This window comes from Copadichromis virginalis, linkage group LG9, assembly GCF_057382275.1.
Source record: "Copadichromis virginalis isolate Kocher_CV1m ecotype Utaka linkage group LG9, C_Virginalis_male_GT1.1, whole genome shotgun sequence".
Lineage (NCBI taxonomy): Eukaryota > Metazoa > Chordata > Actinopteri > Cichliformes > Cichlidae > Copadichromis > Copadichromis virginalis.
In genome coordinates, this window is record NC_140626.1 from 33182300 (window position 1) to 33203417 (window position 21118).

At 42.3% G+C, this 21118-nt stretch overlaps 1 protein-coding gene across 3 annotated transcripts; it reads left to right on the forward strand.

The window, feature by feature from the left end:
* The first annotated feature begins 3056 nt into the window (after nt 1–3056).
* On the forward strand, nt 3057–16328 carry LOC146702330 (uncharacterized). Of its 3 annotated transcripts, XM_085468788.1 has the most exons (5): nt 3058–3623; nt 7774–7920; nt 8177–8272; nt 10515–11531; nt 15152–16328. In XM_085468788.1, exons 3-5 carry the CDS (start codon nt 8255–8257, stop codon nt 15902–15904), a joined length of 1788 nt encoding a protein of 595 aa, XP_085324914.1. In that variant the 5' UTR covers nt 3058–3623; nt 7774–7920; nt 8177–8254; the 3' UTR covers nt 15905–16328. The 3 variants fall into 3 exon arrangements, with proteins under 3 accessions (XP_085324913.1, XP_085324915.1, XP_085324914.1); XM_085468787.1 differs by having other exon boundaries at nt 3057–3623; nt 7774–8272; XM_085468789.1 differs by lacking the exon at nt 7774–7920 and having other exon boundaries at nt 3057–3623.
* Nucleotides 16329–21118: the final 4790 nt, after the last annotated feature.

The window sequence follows — 21118 nt, forward strand, 5'->3', positions numbered from 1 at the left end:
GATTTTTAAATATACATTTATTTTGCCTGAAACGCTAGAATCTCCACACATAGGACTCAGTTCTGCTTCTACGTGTGAGGACGGCAAGATGGCGAACTAAGCAGCTGTCCTTATCTTAGCTCTGGTGCAAGGTACCTTTTAGCCCTCCTTTTTTGATGATTTGTTCCCTCAAAAATCTTACGCCGACTTCACAAAGATGCCAAAAAACCAGAAGAAGGACAAAGGGGAAAGCAAGTCTTCCCAGAACGATAAAATACAAGATTTGGCTTCAGCTGCGCATGATCACAACTACTGCCTCTCAGACATGGAGTTTGAAAGTGGCGACGGGAAAAAAAGAAATCTGGAGGAAATTAATGACTTGCTTCTCTCGACTCTGTCTAAAGGTGACCATCCGAGAAAGATTGCTAATCCCAGTCCCACAGCGAGCGACATACTGGCAGCTATTCAAGCTCTCCACATGCGATTTGATAAACAAGATGACAAAATGGCGGACATTAACAACAAATTATCGGAGAATGCCTCGTTGATTGCCAGTCGTGCTGAGTCCATTGAATTCAATGCAACTGAAGTCCGTGAAGTCCGTCCCTAAACAGGAAAGTAAACTAAGTTTTTATTTTTTTATATATATTCAAGTTTGATATTTTTAATATTTTGAACTCTATTTTTATTTATCTTTAATGCTACGCACGTGTTTATCCTTTGTGTCGTTGAATGTTAGAGGTTTCAGGGAAAAGGTTAAAAGAAAAGCAATGTTTATGTTTATCAAAGGGCTAAAAGCGAATTGCGCCTTACTACAAGAAACTCATTCAAGTGACGCTGATGCCACCTTCTGGTCAAAACAGTGGGGTGAAAAAATCCTCTTCAGCCACGGATCCAACCACTCTGCTGGAGTAGCCTCATGTTGTCCAGGTGTGAGAGGACAGAGTGCAGTGCGATGGAGACTGCATCCTCTGTGCTCCTGTTCTGGCGGTATGCGAATTGGTGGGGGTCCAGGGTGGGGGGGAGACAGGATTTGTGAAGTGGTGTTGGAATTTCCAAGTAAGAAATGCATTCCTGCCCATGCACTGCTGGCTCTGTTCTGCTGGCTCCGGGTCCATTACGCTTGCATTAGAGCCTCTTATTGTGTGTTTTGTTTGGGTTTCCAGCAATGCGTGGAATTACCAAAACTGGAGAGGGGATAGCCTAACACAGTGGTTCCCAAACTTTTTTTGCTAGACCCCCCCTTTGTTTTACAAGAAAATCTTTGTGCTCCTCCCCTGACGTACACATCACTCATTTTTCAAACTCCATTGCAGTTTATTTTACACCTCAGACCTTTTGTAAACAATGAAACAAAAGTTAACTAAAATAAATTACAGGTTGCAATAAAATAAACCACTAAACAAACCATCTTTATGGTGTAATTATTTCATGTATAGTTGTTTGTTTGTTTGTTTGTTTGTTTGTTTGTTTTACTGTGTAATAATATTCAACACTGCTATCAATACATTTTTCAAAAAACATCTGTGCAAAATGGGTTTAAAAACAAAAACAACTGTGGGATACTGTTCTTCCGTGATTTGAACCAGGGAAACAAATTGTGGCAGGATCAGCCTGATATTATTTGTATCCCACTGTAACTTAACTGTATAAAGAGCTAATATCACCAAAATGTCATTATAAGAAGTGTTTGTGAAATAAAAATCAAGAATGTGGGATACTGTTTGTCCCACAATTGGACAGCCAGTGCGTGCTCCCTACACAGGGGAAATAAATTCTGTTAGTGATACATACTATGGCACCACCATGGTATGTATAACTTATAGTCAGACTAAAGCCAGACTTTCAGATCCTCCCTGTCTGGAGGTAACGCTCCCTGATTCCTAAATGTACTCTTTTTCCAGTGGATTAAGGTTTGTTGCAGGTTACACAGGGATAAGGGTATCCAGGTTTTCCTTTCAGCAACTTCAACTGGGTGACCATGGCTCAGGGGGTTTGGGAAGCGTATCTGTAACCGGAAGGTCGCCAGTTTGAACCCGGGCTCTCTGTCCTGGTCGTTGTGTCCTTGGGCAAGATACTTTACCCTACCGCCTACTGGTGTTGGCCAGAGGGGCTGATGGCGCGATATGGCAGCCTCGCTTCTGTCAGTCTGCCCCAGGCTACAACCGATGTTTTTCTGGGTTTGGCGCATGTTGCTGTATGCCTTACAAAATCTCTAAGTCTAAGTCTTGTGTGTGATTGTTCTAACATAAACAGCTCCATCAGTTTCCCTGACTCTGTGGTTGCCTTCGGTGTGCAGCACTGCTACAAATTGCTAACTGTTTTGGCAACTACAGGTTGTCCACTGTTGCCGAGTATTATATGGCCATGGAGGTAGCTACAACTGCTTGGAGGTTGAGGTTGCTCTAGAAATTGTATCGATACAGTGGCATTTATAAATGCACACTAGCTCCTACTATGCTTCCATCAGTCTGAAAGAATATTTGTCATTTAGAACAACTCAAGAGTCAACCTGCTCCCCAGTTGGTTGTATTCTGGTTATAAATCTATAGAACAGGAAGGTTACTGAGTGCAAATGTAATAGTTAATTAGTTAAGGAATTTCTTTTAAGTATGACTTTCTCTCTATGTAGACAGCAACAGATATGTGATTTGAATAATTAGAAACATATTGCATGTAATTACCAACCTGAAGGAATGAGGATGAGGATATAGATGTATTGGCAAGACAGTCATTCAAATCATAATCTCTTGATTTGCAGATACATTAAACAAAGCTGAAGTTAAGTATTATAATTATACAGAGTCCCAAGAATGTGGCAGGATAACTGGAATATCAGCATTCATAAAACATTCAGAAATATGGTCACTGGAAGAGAGTGGGTAGGTACCAGAGAGAAGAAACAGACAAGTACCAAACAGCAATGTGTGCTAACTAGAGGTCAGCGATCTGTCGGCTTCAGCCCCGACGGCGGGTCCGTGTCCATGTGAGAAAGGGGACATTTTACTGATTCTGATGCATCGGCGGGTCCGCGCTTTATGTTTACGTCTTTGTGCAGAATCCGTGTTCCTGCTCTCATTTACTGTTTTAGCTGTTTGGTGGTTGTTGAAATTTTGTGAGGTTTAAACTGAGATTCTGGCTTTTCGGGCAAAATAAATTTATATTTAAAAAATCAATTCAGGATTTTAATGAATCGATATGACATTATCCAAGCAAGAATCGATTTCAATCGATAAATCGATAATCAAAACCTACCCTTAGTGCTTACTGCAAAGAAATTGAATCTGTTAAGCATGCACTGTTAGAATGCCAGGCACATGTCCAGGAGAGGAAGACGTTAATGGCAAATTTTGAGAAGCTAAAGATATTTTACATTAGAAAAACAGCCAGAAAAACTGTCTCAGGTCTGTGGTCAGCTGTTGAAATTTGTGATTAGAATGGATGCGTTTTTTTCCAGTTCCTGATCCACATTCCAGTCCAGTAGGTGGCGGTAATGCACTTTTGCAAAATGCCATTACACTTAAAAGAAGACTAAGAAGAAGAGTAAGGCTATCCCACTAGCATTGTTTTTATCGATAGTTGTGTCAGTCTGCTGACTTCGGCTCCATCACGGAGGTTCTCTCTGTTTGTGGGCTCATCTAAAGGTAAGTGTTTAGTAGGGATGGAAACTGAGATCATTTAGTCTAATTCCTTGGAATTGTTAGTCTGCCCGTCTACCCCCTGTCTTTTCTTACACTCGCGCTGTATTCAGCTGTTTTCAGTTCGTGTGTTGAAAAATGGTGGCGCAGTCTACAGCGTGGACATTGGCATTACTAGTTGTTATTGAACTAAAGAACGAGAGCGCGATGGTAGACGGGAAACGTCCTCCAGGATAGAAACAACACATAACGCTGCTAACACAACTTTAGCTCTTTGCAAGCATTTGCACAGACGGCATGCTAACGCTCAGCTAGCATAGAACTCACAGCGAAAGCTGAGTGAATAGAGATTGACAGACCACGTGACTTTCGTGCATTGCATTGTAGTTACGAGTGGTATTGCATTTCCAGCACCAGTAATCATTAATTCTGCGGTTTTAATGTCTACTTGGATTTTATTTGCCCCAAAATCAGTCATCTACAACACGACGGAGAACACGGCAGGTCCGTACAAAGGCAGACTTGACGAAAAGGCAAAACAAAGAACGAGGAAAAATCAAAGGAGTGAAAGGGTCAGACCCATATAAGCATACAGAGTGGAGTAAGGACGTTAGCGTGCTGCCCAGCTTTCATCACGCACATATTTATTATTATATGGTCCTAAGTGTGAGTGCATACACTCACAAAATGTTTAGTGACTTCAGATCCCTGCAACAAGCCCAGGTCCAGTTTACTTTGGTGATTTGGACTATTCCATTTCACAGCTGTTGTTACATTTTTGTCCTTTGCGTTGGCCTGTACAGGAGATAATCTAATTGTTGTTTCAGGTTGTAGTGTTACACAACATTTTCAGATCTAATAGAAATAAAATTTAATCGTAATTCATTCAGTTATTATCTTTGTTTATAACTGGCATTATTGTTTCATTCTATTATAGAATCTTATAAGAAAGAGGCAAAATTGTATTCAATGGTGCTTTATTAGCTGCTTCGGTGAAAAACAAATCAACAATGCAACAAAAAAAACAACTTACTGGAAAACAGTTAATCATCACTTGCTTGCTTCAGTACAACACTTGGGCACATATATGCAGGACTTTTCATGGCTGTTTTGATATCGCTCTCTCTCTTAACCGATCAAATCTGGCTATGGTAGCAGCTTTAAACTCGGTCTGACCCAGGTTGATAGAGGGCGCCAGTCTGGATCGCATTCCTGCATTTTGTAGGCTGGTTTTCCTACAAAACACAACAAACATTAGCCCGCAAAGCCACAGTGAAAGTAGCATAGCCCAACAAATTCAATTCAAATGAAGACTTATTTGTAACCTACATCAACAATTATGTTATGATAAATTACGTAATAACTACAACAGAAGACTTACCTTTGTGGAAATGCTTGGAGTGTTCTGGGACGTTATATTTGGTCTTCGAATGGCTGCAATCCAGGCCATCCGTCGGCTCTTTGTTACTTCGGAAACATGGCTTGAACAATCTCTTCCACGACCGAATCCGATAAAAAACGATCACTTTACCCGTTTCTACCTGTTCATATTTCTACAGTATAATCTACGTAACTTTGAAGTCTCCTTGAGCGGATTTTCATCTTTGCTATCTGCCTATCGCCTTTGTGTTCATACCTAAATACTAGGAGAAATATCAAATGTGTCTTCAGCAGTGTTGGGGAGTAACGGAATACATGTACCGCCGTTATGTATTTAAAATACAAAATATGAGTAACTGTATTCTGTTACAGTTACCGTTTAAAAAGGTGGTATTTAGAATACAGTTACTTTGTTGAAATAAATGGATTACACGGCGGTACTTTCCTGTTTCATATTGTCGCGGGTCAGGCCTGTTTGGGTTTTGTTTGACAGCTACGTGCTGTTGTTCCAGGCGGCAGCGTTACGGTTGCCATGGTTACAGGGCGACGCTCTCTCTCTCTCTCTGCGACTGTGTGTTTCCTGGGTGAGAGAGCGCCTTTTTGTTGTTGTTGTTATGCTAAGCTAATAGGCAGAATGCTACAGGCAGAGGCAAAGAATGTAGCATCATAGGCAGTGTAGTCCGTGCTGCAGGGAGAATGGACTGCCATACACGTTATGGGTCTGTGAGCAAGAGGAGGGAGAAAAAGGAAAGTCATAAAGTACAAGCTGTCATCGAGCAGAAACGGGAGCTGGAAGCATGTAAATATAATAATAACCACTGCAGCCAAAAAGAGAGTCTGATGAGCCCAGTTGTAAGTAAGCTATTAAGACTCGACTGTACGCTGTGTTCGTGTTTTCCTCCGAAAACAACAAGTTCCATTGGAGCAGCCTTTCAACGCCTCTCTCTGTCTCTCGCAAGAAAAGTTGACCCACACAACAAAGTAAAGCTATTTTTCGGCTACGAGCCCGACACGAACCCGACGTATTAGCCAGAGGTCCCTTTACTACAGTTCGGAGCCGCGGACCTTCAGTAACAGTAATAAATCACACAGCAATAGTACATTCACATAGTTGTAAAAAGCATGATAATATATTAAGCAATCCAAAGTATTCAGAATATGTTTCTGTCATTGAGTAACGTAATGGAATACATTTTAAGAGTAACCTTCCCAACACTGGTCTTCACACACAGTTAACACACACAGTTTTTTGACAAGTAATGTGTTGCGTGGCATATTCACATATATGTATGACTGCTGAAAATGCTCACCATTGAAAATAGATATAACTTAAATAAATGTAATTATTAATCCCTGAGGAAACACATAATATCCTTAGAATAGGGCACTGGAGGTCGTGACCTAATTTCTCAATGGTGCAACCAAAAAAAATCTTGCGTCACGCTGGTGCGATTAGCCGTTCAAGAAAGAAAAAAAACCCAGTCTGAAAGTCTCTGTGTGGTTAACAACAGACACACATTATGCCCATATCATGGTCTAAACCAATCAGAGCTAGTCAAGGGTGGGACCTCTTTTATTGACTGTGTTCCAGATATTCCTGTAGGTGCAGGCGGAGAGAGGGAGGTGAGTGGCCTAGGCCTGATAGAAGTAGATGTAGCTGTGGGTAATGAGAAAATCTTTTAAGAAAGATTAATAAATTTGTCATGAAGTTGAGGCCTGATCCATCCGAAATTCATAGCCAGTGCTCTGACAGTGAGCCATCAACCTCTGAGGTTATGTTTAACACTGTTTCGGAGACAGCATTAGATAATGAGCCACATATGATCGACTCCGAGCCAGAGCCCGCTGACAGTAAAAGTGGGGCAAGTGTATACAATTCAAAGAGAGTGGCTTGACCAGTTTCACTGGCTAAGATACAGTAAAGCCAGTCAGTCTGCCCCAGGGCAGCTGTGGCTACAACTGTAGCTCGCCTTCACCAGTGTATGAATGTGGGAGTAAATGAATAGTGGTATTGTAAAGCGCTTTGAGGGGTCCCGAAATGCGCTATATAAATGCAATCCATTATTATTATTATTATTATTATTATTAAAGCTGACAACATGATGCGCAGCATTTACTGTGGTGCAATGGTGGTTTTTGATACGGGAGACATGGGCCATACCACAGAGTGGCATCGTGGGCATCAGCAGAAAAAGATGCTTGCACCCATGCTGCCCCGACATCATAACAGCTCAAATGTGCAGTTGATGTGATAGTGACGGGCTGCTGAACCAATCAACTGGAATTCTTTTGGAACACCAAAAATACTTTGGCTCACGTGGTTTCATGGAATTATGTAAAATAGTGTCGTGGAGTGTCATAATGCTATTAAAATCCTCACATATTTGAAACTGTAAAAGACAGACATAGCTTTGATTCAAGAGATACATCTTGATGAGGTGGAATCATTAAAGTTGAAAAGAGACTGGGTGTCCCAAGTTTACCTTAGTGCATTTTCCAGTAGGAAAAGAGGCGTGGTTATATTGATTAGAAGAAATTTGGATTTTCAAGTACTCAATCATTATACGGATCTGGAGAGTAGATGGGTGGTCTTGGATGCATGTCTACAGGGGCAGAAAGTGACATTGGTCAACATATATGCCCCCAATTCTCCTCAACCACAATTTTTTCATGAAGTGTGTAGCACAGTGCGGAATATTGGAAATATAAATATTGTAATTGGTGGGGATTTTAACCAGGTCAGGGATGTGTTTTTTGATTAATCCTCTCGTCTTAGACCAAATAAGCACCCTGTAGATGCTGCTTTGGACGTTGTGTCAGAGGAGCTGAGCCTGGCGGATATACGAAGACTTCTGTATCCTCAAGAAAGAGACTATACTTTCTTTTCCCATCCTCACTTTACTTTCTGGTGTCTCGCTCTCTGGTGAGTCAAATTGTCGGGTCCTCCATTGGTAATATTTCAGTAACTGATCATGCTCCCATTGAAAGTTTTGTCCTTGGGATAAACTAGTCTGTTTTGTTTCGCTTAATGCATCTTATTCCCGAAAAGTAGGATAGTTGTTTCTGGGGTTTCACCTTAAAGCTTCATAATTATTGTTGTCACTGAGCAGTGTACTGTTTATTTGCTCTGCTTCTATTTGTCAGGGATAAATTACATATCTATACATTTTATGTCCCAGCTAAATAACAAGTCTGGTGGAGAAGCAGAGGAACAATTTCAGCCCTTTGGATTCAGCTCAGCCACTAGAGAGGAAACAATGACTTCAACACAAAAGGTGAGAAAAATGATCACAGTTACACTGTTGCTGAAGTTGTGTGCACAGCTGGTTGTTAACAGCAGCTTTATCTTTTCCATCCTGGGCTCCTCTATACACACAGAATCTACATTCACAAACAAAAACCTTAGAAGTTACAAGAAAATACAAAGACCATATTTTATCAGCACTTGCTTACTTAGCACTTAGGCCGAGCAATAAGGCGGTAGACGATGAATAAGGCCCCCAAAGTGGAAGCGCCTTTCACCAACAACATCAGCTAGAGGGTGGGTGCCTGCTCTTTGTGAGACCTCTTCGTTCATCTTCTGGTCCCAATAGGAAATTCTCATGATTCACCGCAGACCACGTTGTTGAAGCATATTCAGGCTTCGAGTGATCGCATTTGTTGAGTGCCAGTCGGAAGATGATAGAGTTAAATAGTTTGATCTTGAGCCTAGCATTCAGGGAGGTCAATTTCCAAATAGGTTGGAGACATCAGAGAACACCGGCCGCCTTCTCTGCTTTGATGTTGACATCTCGATCAGAGATCCCGTCATTTGAGATGATGCTGACCAGATACATGAAATTCTCCACCTCTTCAGCACGTTGTTGGTTGATCATGACAGGAACTAGTGCATGTGCATAGCCAACTCGGAGTACCTTGGTCTTCTTGGCACTGATTCTTAAACCTACTTTCATGGTCTCCCTCTGCAGAGCTGCAGTTGACTCTTGGAGGTCTTACTGAGCCGAGCCCAACAGGGTGATGTTGCCTGGAAAAAAGTCCAAGTCGATGAGATTACGCCCTTTTTTCCAGGGGACACCGATACTAGCTTGGTCAGCTGATCGTCGCATGATGAAGTCACTTGATAAAAGGAAGAGGAAAGGTGATAGTACGCATGCCAGTATTAATAATAATAATAATAATAATAATAATAATAATGGATTGGATTTATATAGCGCTTTTCAAGGCACCCAAAGCACTTTACCATGCCACTATTCATCTCAAAGAAATCTTCTCAGCCATCAGCCGTCTGGATGCAGCAGCGGGAGTTGGCATAGAGACCATGAAGGGCATATACAAACTGCTGGGGGACTCCATAGTGACGTAGGATAGCCTTCTTGAAATCGATGGAATTGATAGAACTCTTCCTTTGGTATTCCAATGTTTGTTCAATGATCGTGCGGAGAGTGAAGATTTGCTCGACACAGGACCGGCCACTCCAGCCTGCTCATCGTCCACTGCGCATCATGAAATTTCCCCTTGTGGGACTACTAAAGGTATATCAATCCCAATTCGAAAGAACGAGGCAAAGTAACTTCCCGGGTACTGACAGTAGCGTGATGCCCCACCAGTTGTTACATTCTCCCAAATCGCCTTTCTTCGGAAGTTTGATGACGCCTTTGGTTTCATCAGGTACACGCGATGTTGACCAGCTGGCGTTTAGGAGTCATGTAAGAGCGAATTCCAGCTGGGGTCCACCGTGCTTCAACATTTTGGGGAGGGCCTCATCCAAGCCAGGGGCCTTTCCACTCTTGAGGACTCAGATCATTGTCTTGACTTCGGTAACACAGATTTGTCCGATATCGACTGGAAAAAGCTCCATGGAGGGTGCCAGGTCTTCGTCCACCTGGTCCTGAACCGACTTCGCCAAACTACATTCATCAATGGGGTCCCATGAATGGTGGGAGGTACGAGTCGTATTCATGTTAAAGCTGGGCCAATTTACCAGTTTGTAACGGAGTCTGTACATTCCATATTCCATAACGGGTAGTTTCTTCTGGGTCGAAATTTGATCGACCATCGAGCAGGTAACGACCTGAGGGCTTTCCTCCACTGCTGTCATCAAGGGTTGCCGATCATCTTCGCCCTGGTTCAATCGATGATGAGATTTGTTTGCTCTTTCCGTAGCAATCGAGGTTTTAAAAGGCGGGGTTGCTAACCCCATGCCCAACCCTCCTCCTTTCTCATATGGCCTTGGGACCGGCAATGGCAGAGTTTTTATCAGCACACAATATCATCAGCTAACTCACAATTTTTCATACAGTCATTTTCTCCAGTGATCAGTACTTCTTTTATTATGTCATTTTCCTTACAACTCCCATTGTAGCACTTCTTTGTAATGTGATATTATCTCCAGAATGTGGTGATAACAGACCTACAACGTGTTTGTTGACGTCTTTGATTCCACTAATGGAGTCAGTTTCAGTTTGTTCCACGACTGCATTTTAATCACTGCCTCTGTTTGTATCTCTGTCACTGCAGGACCAACATGGAGCGAGAAGTCAGCGCTCTCAGGAGGCTGACAAACCTCACCGAAAAAAGGGGCAGAAAAAATACACCTGTGATGAGTGTGGGAAGTATTTTACCCGTCTTGGAAACTTTAAAACACACCAACTCGTCCACAGTGGAGTTAAAGCATACAGCTGTGACTTGTGTGGAAAGTCTTTTGCCCAGGCTGGAACCTTGAAAAAACACAAAGTCATCCACAGTGGAGTTAAAGCATACTGCTGTGATGAGTGTGGAAAGTCTTTTACCCAGCCTAGTCACTTAAATGCACACCAACTCATCCACAGTGGAGTTAAAGCACACAGATGTAACTTGTGTGGAAAGTATTTTACCCGGGCTGGAACCTTAAGAATACACCAACTCATCCACAGTGGAGTTAAAGCACACAGATGTAACTTGTGTGGAAAATCTTTTACCGAAGCTGGAAGCTTAAAAACACACCAACTCGTCCACAGTGGATTTAAAGCACACTACTGTGACTTGTGTGGAAAATCTTTTTCTCGGGCTGACAACTTAAAAACACACCAACTGATCCACAGTGGAGTTAAACCATACATTTGTGACTTGTGTGGAAAATCTTTTGCCCATCCTAGAAGCTTAAAAATGCATCAACTGATCCACACTGGAGTTAAAGCACACAGCTGTGATCAGTGTGGTAAAACGTTTGCTCGCAGTTGCAACTTACGATGTCATCAAGATACCCACTCTGGAATTAAGGCGAATAGCTGTGACAAGTGTGGTAAAACCTTTAGTAGTATAAGTTACCTAAAAAGACACCTGCGGATTCACACTGGACAGGATGTTTACTGCTGTGATCAGTGTGAGAAAGTCTTTACAACAGCCACACAGTTACATCACCACACATTTACCCACACTGAAGAGAGACCTTATAAATGTGACCTGTGTGAGAAGACTTTTAAAGCACCACATTCTCTGAAAGGGCACCAGCAGATCCACACCAGAAGGAAACTCTATAAGTGCAGTTACTGTGAGGTATGTATTTATATTTTTATCTTGTATTTTAAGCCTGACTGTTTGGAACAACTCTGCTCTTTAAATTTGTTTTAGCATGTTAGTTATTCTACTGCAATTAAAGTTAGTGTTGTGAGGTTCATCAGATTTTAGTTTCAGTTATTATTTTTTTCTTCCATGATCATAAAAACACTAAATAATTACTTTTCTACCCTTTCTTCCAAATTTATGACTGCTACAATCTGGTCAGTGTTAGATGACTTATTATGTTCTTTACTAACTAAAAACAATTATTTTTGCTTCAAATTGGGAGTGAGACCGATTGGATTGGAACTTTTCATATGTACTTGTGAAGAATATGATGTAACTTGTTGTTTAGATATGATTGTTTGTATATTAAATGAACTACCGTATTTTCACGACCATAAGACACACTGTACTAAAAGGCGCAGTCTCAGTTATGTGTGCCATTACTGTATTTAACACACACATAAGGCGCACTGGATCATAGGGCGCATACAGTGGGGCAAAAAAGTATTTAGTCAGCCACTGATTGTGCAAGTTCCCCCACCTAAAATGATGACAGAGGTCAGTAATTTGCACCAGAGGTACACTTCAACTGTGAGAGACAGAATGTGAAAAAAAAATCCATGAATCCACATGGTAGGATTTGTAAAGAATTTATTCGTAAATCAGGGTGGAAAATAAGTATTTGGTCAATAACAAAAATACAACTCAATACTTTGTAACATAACCTTTGTTGGCAATAACAGAGGTCAAACGTTTACTATAGGTCTTTACCAGGTTTGCACACACAGTAGCTGGTATTTTGGCCCATTCCTCCATGCAGATCTTCTCGAGAGCAGTGATGTTTTGGGGCTGTCGCCGAGCAACACGGACTTTCAACTCCCGCCACAGATTTTCTATGGGGTTGAGGTCTGGAGACTGGCTAGGCCACTCCAGGACTTTCAAATGCTTCTTACGGAGCCACTCCTTTGTTGCCCGGGCGGTGTGTTTTGGATCATTGTCATGTTGGAAGACCCAGCCTCGTTTCATCTTCAAAGTTCTCACTGATGGAAGGAGGTTTTGGCTCAAAATCTCACGATACATGGCCCCATTCATTCTGTCCTTAACACGGATCAGTCGTCCTGTCCCCTTGGCAGAAAAACAGCCCCATAGCATGATGTTTCCACCCCCATGCACCCTTGGGATGCAACTCAGTATTCTTCTTCCTCCAAACACGACGAGTTGAGTTTATACCAAAAAGTTCTACTTTGGTTTCATCTGACCACATGACATTCTCCCAATCCTCTGCTGTATCATCCATGTGCTCTGTGGCAAACTTCAGACGGGCCTGGACATGCACTGGCTTCAGCAGCGGAACACGTCTGGCACTGCGGGATTTGATTCCCTGCCGTTGTAGTGTGTTACTGATGGTGACCTTTGTTACTTTGGTCCCAGCTCTCTGCAGGTCATTCACCAGGTCCCCCCGTGTGGTTCTGGGATCTTTGCTCACCGTTCTCATGATCATTTTGACCCCACAGGATGAGATCTTGTGTGGAGCCCCAGATCGAGGGAGATTATCAGTGGTCTTGTATGTCTTCCATTTTCTGATGATTGCTCCCACAGTTGATTTTTTTCACACCAAGCTGCTTGCCTATTGTAGATTCACTCTTCCCAGTCTGGTGCAGGTCTACAATACTTTTCCTGGTGTCCTTCGAAAGCTCTTTGGTCTTGGCCATGGCGGAGTTTGGAGTCTGACTGTTTGAGGCTGTGGACAGGTGTCTTTTATACAGATGATGAGTTCAAACAGGTGCCATTCATACAGGTAACGAGTGGGGGACAGAAAAGCTTCTTACAGAAGACGTTACAGGTCTGTGAGAGCCAGAGATTTTCCTTGTTTGAGGTGACCAAATACTTATTTTCCACCCTGATTTACGAATAAATTCTTTACAAATCCTACCATGTGAATTCATGGATTTTTTTTTTTCACATTCTGTCTCTCACAGTTGAAGTGTACCTCTGGTGCAAATTAAATTACTGACCTCTGTCATCATTTTAGGTGGGGGACTTGCACAATCGGTGGCTGACTAAATACTTTTTTGCCCCACTGTACAAGTACCGTATGCGTATTTAAAAATAAAGCAGGAGCAAACTTGAGTTCGGTACCTTACTCACATTTCTATTACCGGTAATCGTCATCATCAACAACACACAAGCATACAAGTGTGCGTATTTAAAATAAAGCGGGAGCAAAACTGAGTTTGGTACTCACATTTTTATCATCAATCAAACCCATCGAAGTCCTCATCTGTGTCTGAATTTAACAGCTGCGCTAAATCTCCATCAAACATGCCAGGTTCACTTTCTTCACCGTCAGAGTCACTTTCCGTGCCGTGCGGCTCCTCGGAAATGATGCCGGCTTTTGCGAAAGCTCGAACAACAGTGCCAGCAGACATGTTAGCCCAAGCATCTACAATCCATTGGCAAATTGTGGCGTAACTCGCCCGGCGCTGCCTTCCACTCTTAGTGAAACTGTGGTCTCCATCGGTCATCCATCGCTCCCAGGCCGCTCGCAGCCTTACTTTGAACGGGCGGTTCACACCGATGTCCAGCGGTTGGAGTTCCTTTGTCAGGCCTCCCGGAATGACAGCAAGCTCACAGTTCATTTGTTTCACTAGTTTTTTCACATCGGCTGTGAGATGGGCACGCATAGAGTCACAGATTAAGAGCGATGGTGATGCGTGGAAAAAACCACCTGGTCTCCTTACATACACCTCCCTCAGCCAGTCTTTCATCATTTCCTCATCCATCCAGCCCTTTTCATTTGCCTTAATGATGATTCCTGCTGGAAACTTCTCTTTAGGCAAAGTCTTTCGCGTAAAAATCACCATAGGCGGCAGTTTCTGTCCATTAGCATGGCAGCCAAGCACAACAGTAAAAGACGACTTTTCATACCCCGTTGTGCGTATCGCTACCGTGCTGGTCCCCTTCTTCTCCACAGTGTGACTCACCGGGATGTCAAAAGTGAGCGGGACCTCGTCCATGTTAGTGATGTGGCTGGGCTGGATGTTTTTGTCGCCGATGTGTTTGCTGCAGTAGGAGCGGAAGATGGCCAGCTTTTCCTTATAATCCGCTGGAAGTTGCTGCGCTACCGTAGTCCTGGTCCGGATGGAAAAATGGCACCGTTTCATAAAACGAAAGCACCAAGACGGACCTCCTTGGAAATGTTCAATGTTCATCTCTTCAGCTAGTGAAACTGCTTTTAGCCGAATGGTGACCGTCGAAACGCTTCTCCCGCTCGTTCTTTGCTCAATGATCCAACTCGGCCACACTTCACCCTTTAGCGTTCTCATGGTGTTCTCTACTACGTCCTCATTACAACACACAGGGCGCACTGCGCTATAGGGCGCGCCGTACTTTTTGAAGAAAATCTAAGACTTTTAAGTGCGCCTTATGGTTGTGAAAATACGGTAGATGGAAAAATGGAGAGTCATTTTCGCCTATTAAGTTGAGTGTTATAATGTAAACAGTAAAATGTAACTGGATGTTGGCAGAGATGCTCTTTATTTCAGGCAATGTTCAGGATAAAAATGTTAAAGGAGTTCCCCGACTTACACTGTGTTTGTGTCTTTGTTTAGAAGCAGAGCGGCACAGATGGATCCAGTTCTCAACCCTGTCGTCACTGTGGTGGTGGGAAAGCGTTTCGCTGTGACCTTTGTGGAAATACTTTCAGTAATCGACAGAATCTAAATCGACATCGACGTAGACACACTGGAGACAAAATGAACTACTGCAAAGAATGTGGGAGAGGCTTCACCACATTAAGTGATTTAAAATGCCATGAACTCTTCCATAGTGGGGTTAAAAAGCATGTCTGTGACCAGTGTGGGTCATCCTTCACCACTGCAAGTGACCTTAAAAAGCATAAACGAATCCACACAGGAGAGACACCATACAAGTGCAGACACTGTGACAGAAGCTTTTCATATTCAGCTAGTCGTAACCAACATGAACGTACACACATGAAAGAGATATTCAGCTGTGACCAGTGTGACAAGAGCTTCAAGAATTTCACTTCATACTCCAAACACAAACGATCCCACGCTGCAAATAAACTGTTTCACTGTTACCAATGTGCAAAATCATTCACTTCATTATCTGCTCTGCGCAAACATCAGCGTGATCATGCAGGACTGAAATCACTGGATCACAATGAATCTGACGAGACAGAAAGATCCTCTTCTGGTTTCAGGGTCAGACTTAAACACCTTGAGATCAGGCTCCACAGAGTTCAGCTGGAGTCTCCTGTAAAGAGTGCAGCTGATGTCACACTTGGATCTGATGAGGTAGCTCTGCTTTCTGGACCTGCAATTAATAATCCTGCCTCTTAAATTTATGAAGTTGCAAAGTATTGTCCTCCTTCCTTTTTCTTTTAGTTTTCTGTCATTTCTTAAAGATTGTTTTGCCTGAATGTTGAATCTCTCTCTCGTGGTTTGATCAGTAAATCTCATGTGGCTGGCTGCACTTAGAGGGAACCTGCTATACTGCACATGAATTCAATTTTGCATTAGATATTGTTGAATTCTTCTTTATTTTGTTGTATCCCTTTATGGATGTGTAAAGGAAATAAATGCAGACATAATGGTTTACTACTGATCTAGCTAACCTATTCCACGAGCACAACATGGCATGGGCCAAAGTCAGGAGAACTAAGCTACACACTGATTGGTTGCTTTTCAAGCAGCTGTGTGATGCATACACAGTTGTCATTAGAAAGGTCAAAGCTGATCATTTTGTTGTGGAGACTTATAGGGGCTATTTGTTTGAAATAGCCCCTATAAGATTTGGGTGACGATAAAATTACCTTGTACATTGTGAATGGGTTAAATGCAGAGGAACTATTTCCCTATGGGGACTAACACGCACACTTGTAATGAAACTGTTGTTTGGCTTAATGAACATCTTATGATGTCCCTGAAACTCTAAATCAGGGGAGTCAAACTCATTTTACATCACAGCTTCTGTGACCTTTAGTGGGCCAGCCCAGTGAAACTCCCCTTTCTGTCAGTAATGAAATTACATATTTAACAAATGAGAAAGAAAGAAATCTGTCAGCATGATTGTTTGGACTTGAATTGTGAGAAATAAATTTAGAATTCCAGAAAAAGTTCTGACTGTACAGTTGTTGTTTTTTTTAACCCTATAAGATAAGATAAGATGACCTTTATTAGTCTCACAGGTGAGAAATTTGTGTTGTTACAGCAAAAGTGCAAAGTTATGTAGCAGAAATTAGAAAACACTGGAATGCAATAAAATAAAACAGAAATACAAATACTATATACAACTGAGTAGGAAAATACAACTTCGTCAGAAGAAGAATTGCACAAGAATTGCACATATAGCAGTCTTATTGCACATGTGTGTGTTTGATCAGCTGCAAAAGTCTTTGTTGTGGAGTCTGACAGCAGTGGGGAGGAAAGACCTGCGAAATCTCTCCGTCCCACACCGTGGGTGCCGCAGTCTCCCACTGAAGGAGCTGCTCAGTGCTGTCAGAGTCTCCTGCATGGGGTGGGAGATGTTGTCCAGGGATGACAGCTTAGCCACCGTTCTCCTGTCACTCACCACCTCCACTGGGTCCAGAGGGCAGAACAGAGCTGGCCCTTCGGATCAGCCTGTTCAGTCTCTTCCTGTCCCCAGCAGAGATGTTGCCGCCCCAGCAGACCACACCATAGAAGATGGCTGAGGCCACCACAGAGTCATAGGTCGTTTGGAGTGGGCCCTCCACTCCAAACGACCTGAGTCTCCGCAGCAGGGAGATCCTCTATTACTCCCATTGTAGGCAATCCATCTTTTAAACCATCTATTCTACACAGTACATTTAGACTTTGGAAACCGGTAGGACTTTGCACAATCGGTAATCTATACTAGGAGGATGTTTTTGCCTCTTTCAAGCAGTTACAAGAGCTATACAAGCTACAAGGGAGCAACTTTTTTCTCAGATACCTCCAGATAGGAGACTATGTCAGGAAATGCATTTCGAGTCATTGTGAGTTTAGTTTAGTGTAGTTTTCTCTGGTCTCCTCCCCAATCAGACCAGGAGGGACATGTTTACCTGCATATTCTCCTTAACTTGCTGGTTGTCTGTGTGGTTTCCAAAAAATGATGTGGGCTTCATAGATAACTGGGAAGCTTTCTGGAGGAAACCTGGTCTTGTTATGAGAGACAGCATCCATCCCACTTTGGATGGAGCAGCTCTCATTTCTGGAAATTGATCAAATTGATCAAACCCCCCAAAATGTGACTATCCAGAGTTGGGACCAGGAAGCAGAGTTGCAGTCTTACACGCCTCTCTGTAGTTTCTCTCCTGTCACCCCCACAAAACCCCATCTCCATAGAGACTGTCAGCTCCCAAACTGTCACGTCTGGCGTGGCAGGCGTGTGGAGTAGGAGAATAGGACTCAAGATGCAACTTTTGATGTAAGTGAGCTTTATTTTATAAGGTGGGTGAAAACAAACAGAAACAGCAAAAGCGAGGATGAAAACTAAGCAAAACCTAAACTGGGAAAAACTAACGAAACAAACCTGAAACCAAAAACAGAGATGCTGCTTCAGAACATGCCCAGAAATTGCAAGTTGGTAGAGATGCAGGTATAAGGCCTTCCTTGGTCCCACAGACTATCGCCTAAAAAGAATAAACCAATTAAATTGCTGCACATTTTAGAATAACATTTTAAGTTTACATTTTTTATAATATTAAATTCAAGTCAAATGGAAGTGTTTCTAAAGTTATATACTGTAATAATATTTACATTATGAAAAGCTGTTTTCTGACATTTTCAAGTTTTTCACGTTTTCAGATAAAACACTCCCACACATGACAAAAAACCAGAAGAAGGACAAAGGGGAAAGCAAGTCTTCCCAGAACGATAAAATACAAGATTTGGCTTCAGCTGCGGATGATCACAACTACTGCCTCTCAGACATGGAGTTTGAAAGTGGCGACGGGAAAAAAAGAAATCTGGAGGAAATTAATGACTTGCTTCTCTCGACTCTGTCTAAAGGTGACCATCCGAGAAAGATTGCTAATCCCAGTCCCACAGCGAGCGACATACTGGCAGCTATTCAAGCTCTCCACATGCGATTTGATAAACAAGATGACAAAATGGCGGACATTAACAACAAATTATCGGAGAATGCCTCGTTGATTGCCAGTCGTGCTGAGTCCATTGAATTCAATGCAACTGAAGTCCGTGAAGTCCGTCCCTAAACAGGAAAGTAAACTAAGTTTTTATTTTTTTATATATATTCAAGTTTGATATTTTTAATATTTTGAACTCTATTTTTATTTATCTTTAATGCTACGCACGTGTTTATCCTTTGTGTCGTTGAATGTTAGAGGTTTCAGGGAAAAGGTTAAAAGAAAAGCAATGTTTATGTTTATCAAAGGGCTAAAAGCAAATTGCGCCTTACTACAAGAAACTCATTCAAGTGACGCTGATGCCACCTTCTGGTCAAAACAGTGGGGTGAAAAAATCCTCTTCAGCCACGGATCCAACCACTCTGCTGGAGTAGCCTCATGTTGTCCAGGTGTGAGAGGACAGAGTGCAGTGCGATGGAGACTGCATCCTCTGTGCTCCTGTTCTGGCGGTATGCGAATTGGTGGGGGTCCAGGGTGGGGGGGAGACAGGATTTGTGAAGTGGTGTTGGAATTTCCAAGTAAGAAATGCATTCCTGCCCATGCACTGCTGGCTCTGTTCTGCTGGCTCCGGGTCCATTACGCTTGCATTAGAGCCTCTTATTGTGTGTTTTGTTTGGGTTTCCAGCAATGCGTGGAATTACCAAAACTGGAGAGGGGATAGCCTAACACAGTGGTTCCCAAACTTTTTTTGCTAGACCCCCCCTTTGTTTTACAAGAAAATCTTTGTGCTCCTCCCCTGACGTACACATCACTCATTTTTCAAACTCCATTGCAGTTTATTTTACACCTCAGACCTTTTGTAAACAATGAAACAAAAATTAACTAAAATAAATTACAGGTTGCAATAAAATAAACCACTAAACAAACCATCTTTATGGTGTAATTATTTCATGTATAGTTGTTTGTTTGTTTGTTTGTTTGTTTGTTTTACTGTGTAATAATATTCAACACTGCTATCAATACATTTTTCAAAAAACATCTGTGCAAAATGGGTTTAAAAACAAAAACAACTGTGGGATACTGTTCTTCCGTGATTTGAACCAGGGAAACAAATTGTGGCAGGATCAGCCTGATATTATTTGTATCCCACTGTAACTTAACTGTATAAAGAGCTAATATCACCAAAATGTCATTATAAGAAGTGTTTGTGAAATAAAAATCAAGAATGTGGGATACTGTTTGTCCCACAATTGGACAGCCAGTGCGTGCTCCCTACACAGGGGAAATAAATTCTGTTAGTGATACATACTATGGCACCACCATGGTATGTATAACTTATAGTCAGACTAAAGCCAGACTTTCAGATCCTCCCTGTCTGGAGGTAACGCTCCCTGATTCCTAAATGTACTCTTTTTCCAGTGGATTAAGGTTTGTTGCAGGTTACACAGGGATAAGGGTATCCAGGTTTTCCTTTCAGCAACTTCAACTGGGTGACCATGGCTCAGGGGGTTTGGGAAGCGTATCTGTAACCGGAAGGTCGCCAGTTTGAACCCGGGCTCTCTGTCCTGGTCGTTGTGTCCTTGGGCAAGATACTTTACCCTACCGCCTACTGGTGTTGGCCAGAGGGGCTGATGGCACGATATGGCAGCCTCGCTTCTGTCAGTCTGCCCCAGGCTACAACCGATGTTTTTCTGGGTTTGGCGCATGTTGCTGTATGCCTTACAAAATCTCTAAGTCTAAGTCTTGTGTGTGATTGTTCTAACATAAACAGCTCCATCAGTTTCCCTGACTCTGTGGTTGCCTTCGGTGTGCAGCACTGCTACAAATTGCTAACTGTTTTGGCAACTACAGGTTGTCCACTGTTGCCGAGTATTATATGGCCATGGAGGTAGCTACAACTGCTTGGAGGTTGAGGTTGCTCTAGAAATTGTATCGATACAGTGGCATTTATAAATGCACACTAGCTCCTACTATGCTTCCATCAGTCTGAAAGAATATTTGTCATTTAGAACAACTCAAGAGTCAACCTGCTCCCCAGTTGGTTGTATTCTGGTTATAAATCTATAGAACAGGAAGGTTACTGAGTGCAAATGTAATAGTTAATTAGTTAAGGAATTTCTTTTAAGTATGACTTTCTCTCTATGTAGACAGCAACAGATATGTGATTTGAATAATTAGAAACATATTGCATGTAATTACCAACCTGAAGGAATGAGGATGAGGATATAGATGTATTGGCAAGACAGTCATTCAAATCATAATCTCTTGATTTGCAGATACATTAAACAAAGCTGAAGTTAAGTATTATAATTATACAGAGTCCCAAGAATGTGGCAGGATAACTGGAATATCAGCATTCATAAAACATTCAGAAATATGGTCACTGGAAGAGGGTGGGTAGGTACCAGAGAGAAGAAACAGACAAGTACCAAACGGCAATGTGTGCTAACTAGAGGTCAGCGATCTG

Coding starts and splice junctions, on each gene's coding strand:
- LOC146702330 (XM_085468787.1), top strand. CDS start 8,168: ATGTCCCAGCTAAATAACAAGTCTGGTGGAGAAGCAGAGGAACAATTT. Junction 8,273..10,514: donor CAATGACTTCAACACAAAAG/GTGAGAAAAATG, acceptor CTGTCACTGCAG/GACCAACATGGAGCGAGAAG. Junction 11,532..15,151: donor ATAAGTGCAGTTACTGTGAG/GTATGTATTTAT, acceptor GTCTTTGTTTAG/AAGCAGAGCGGCACAGATGG.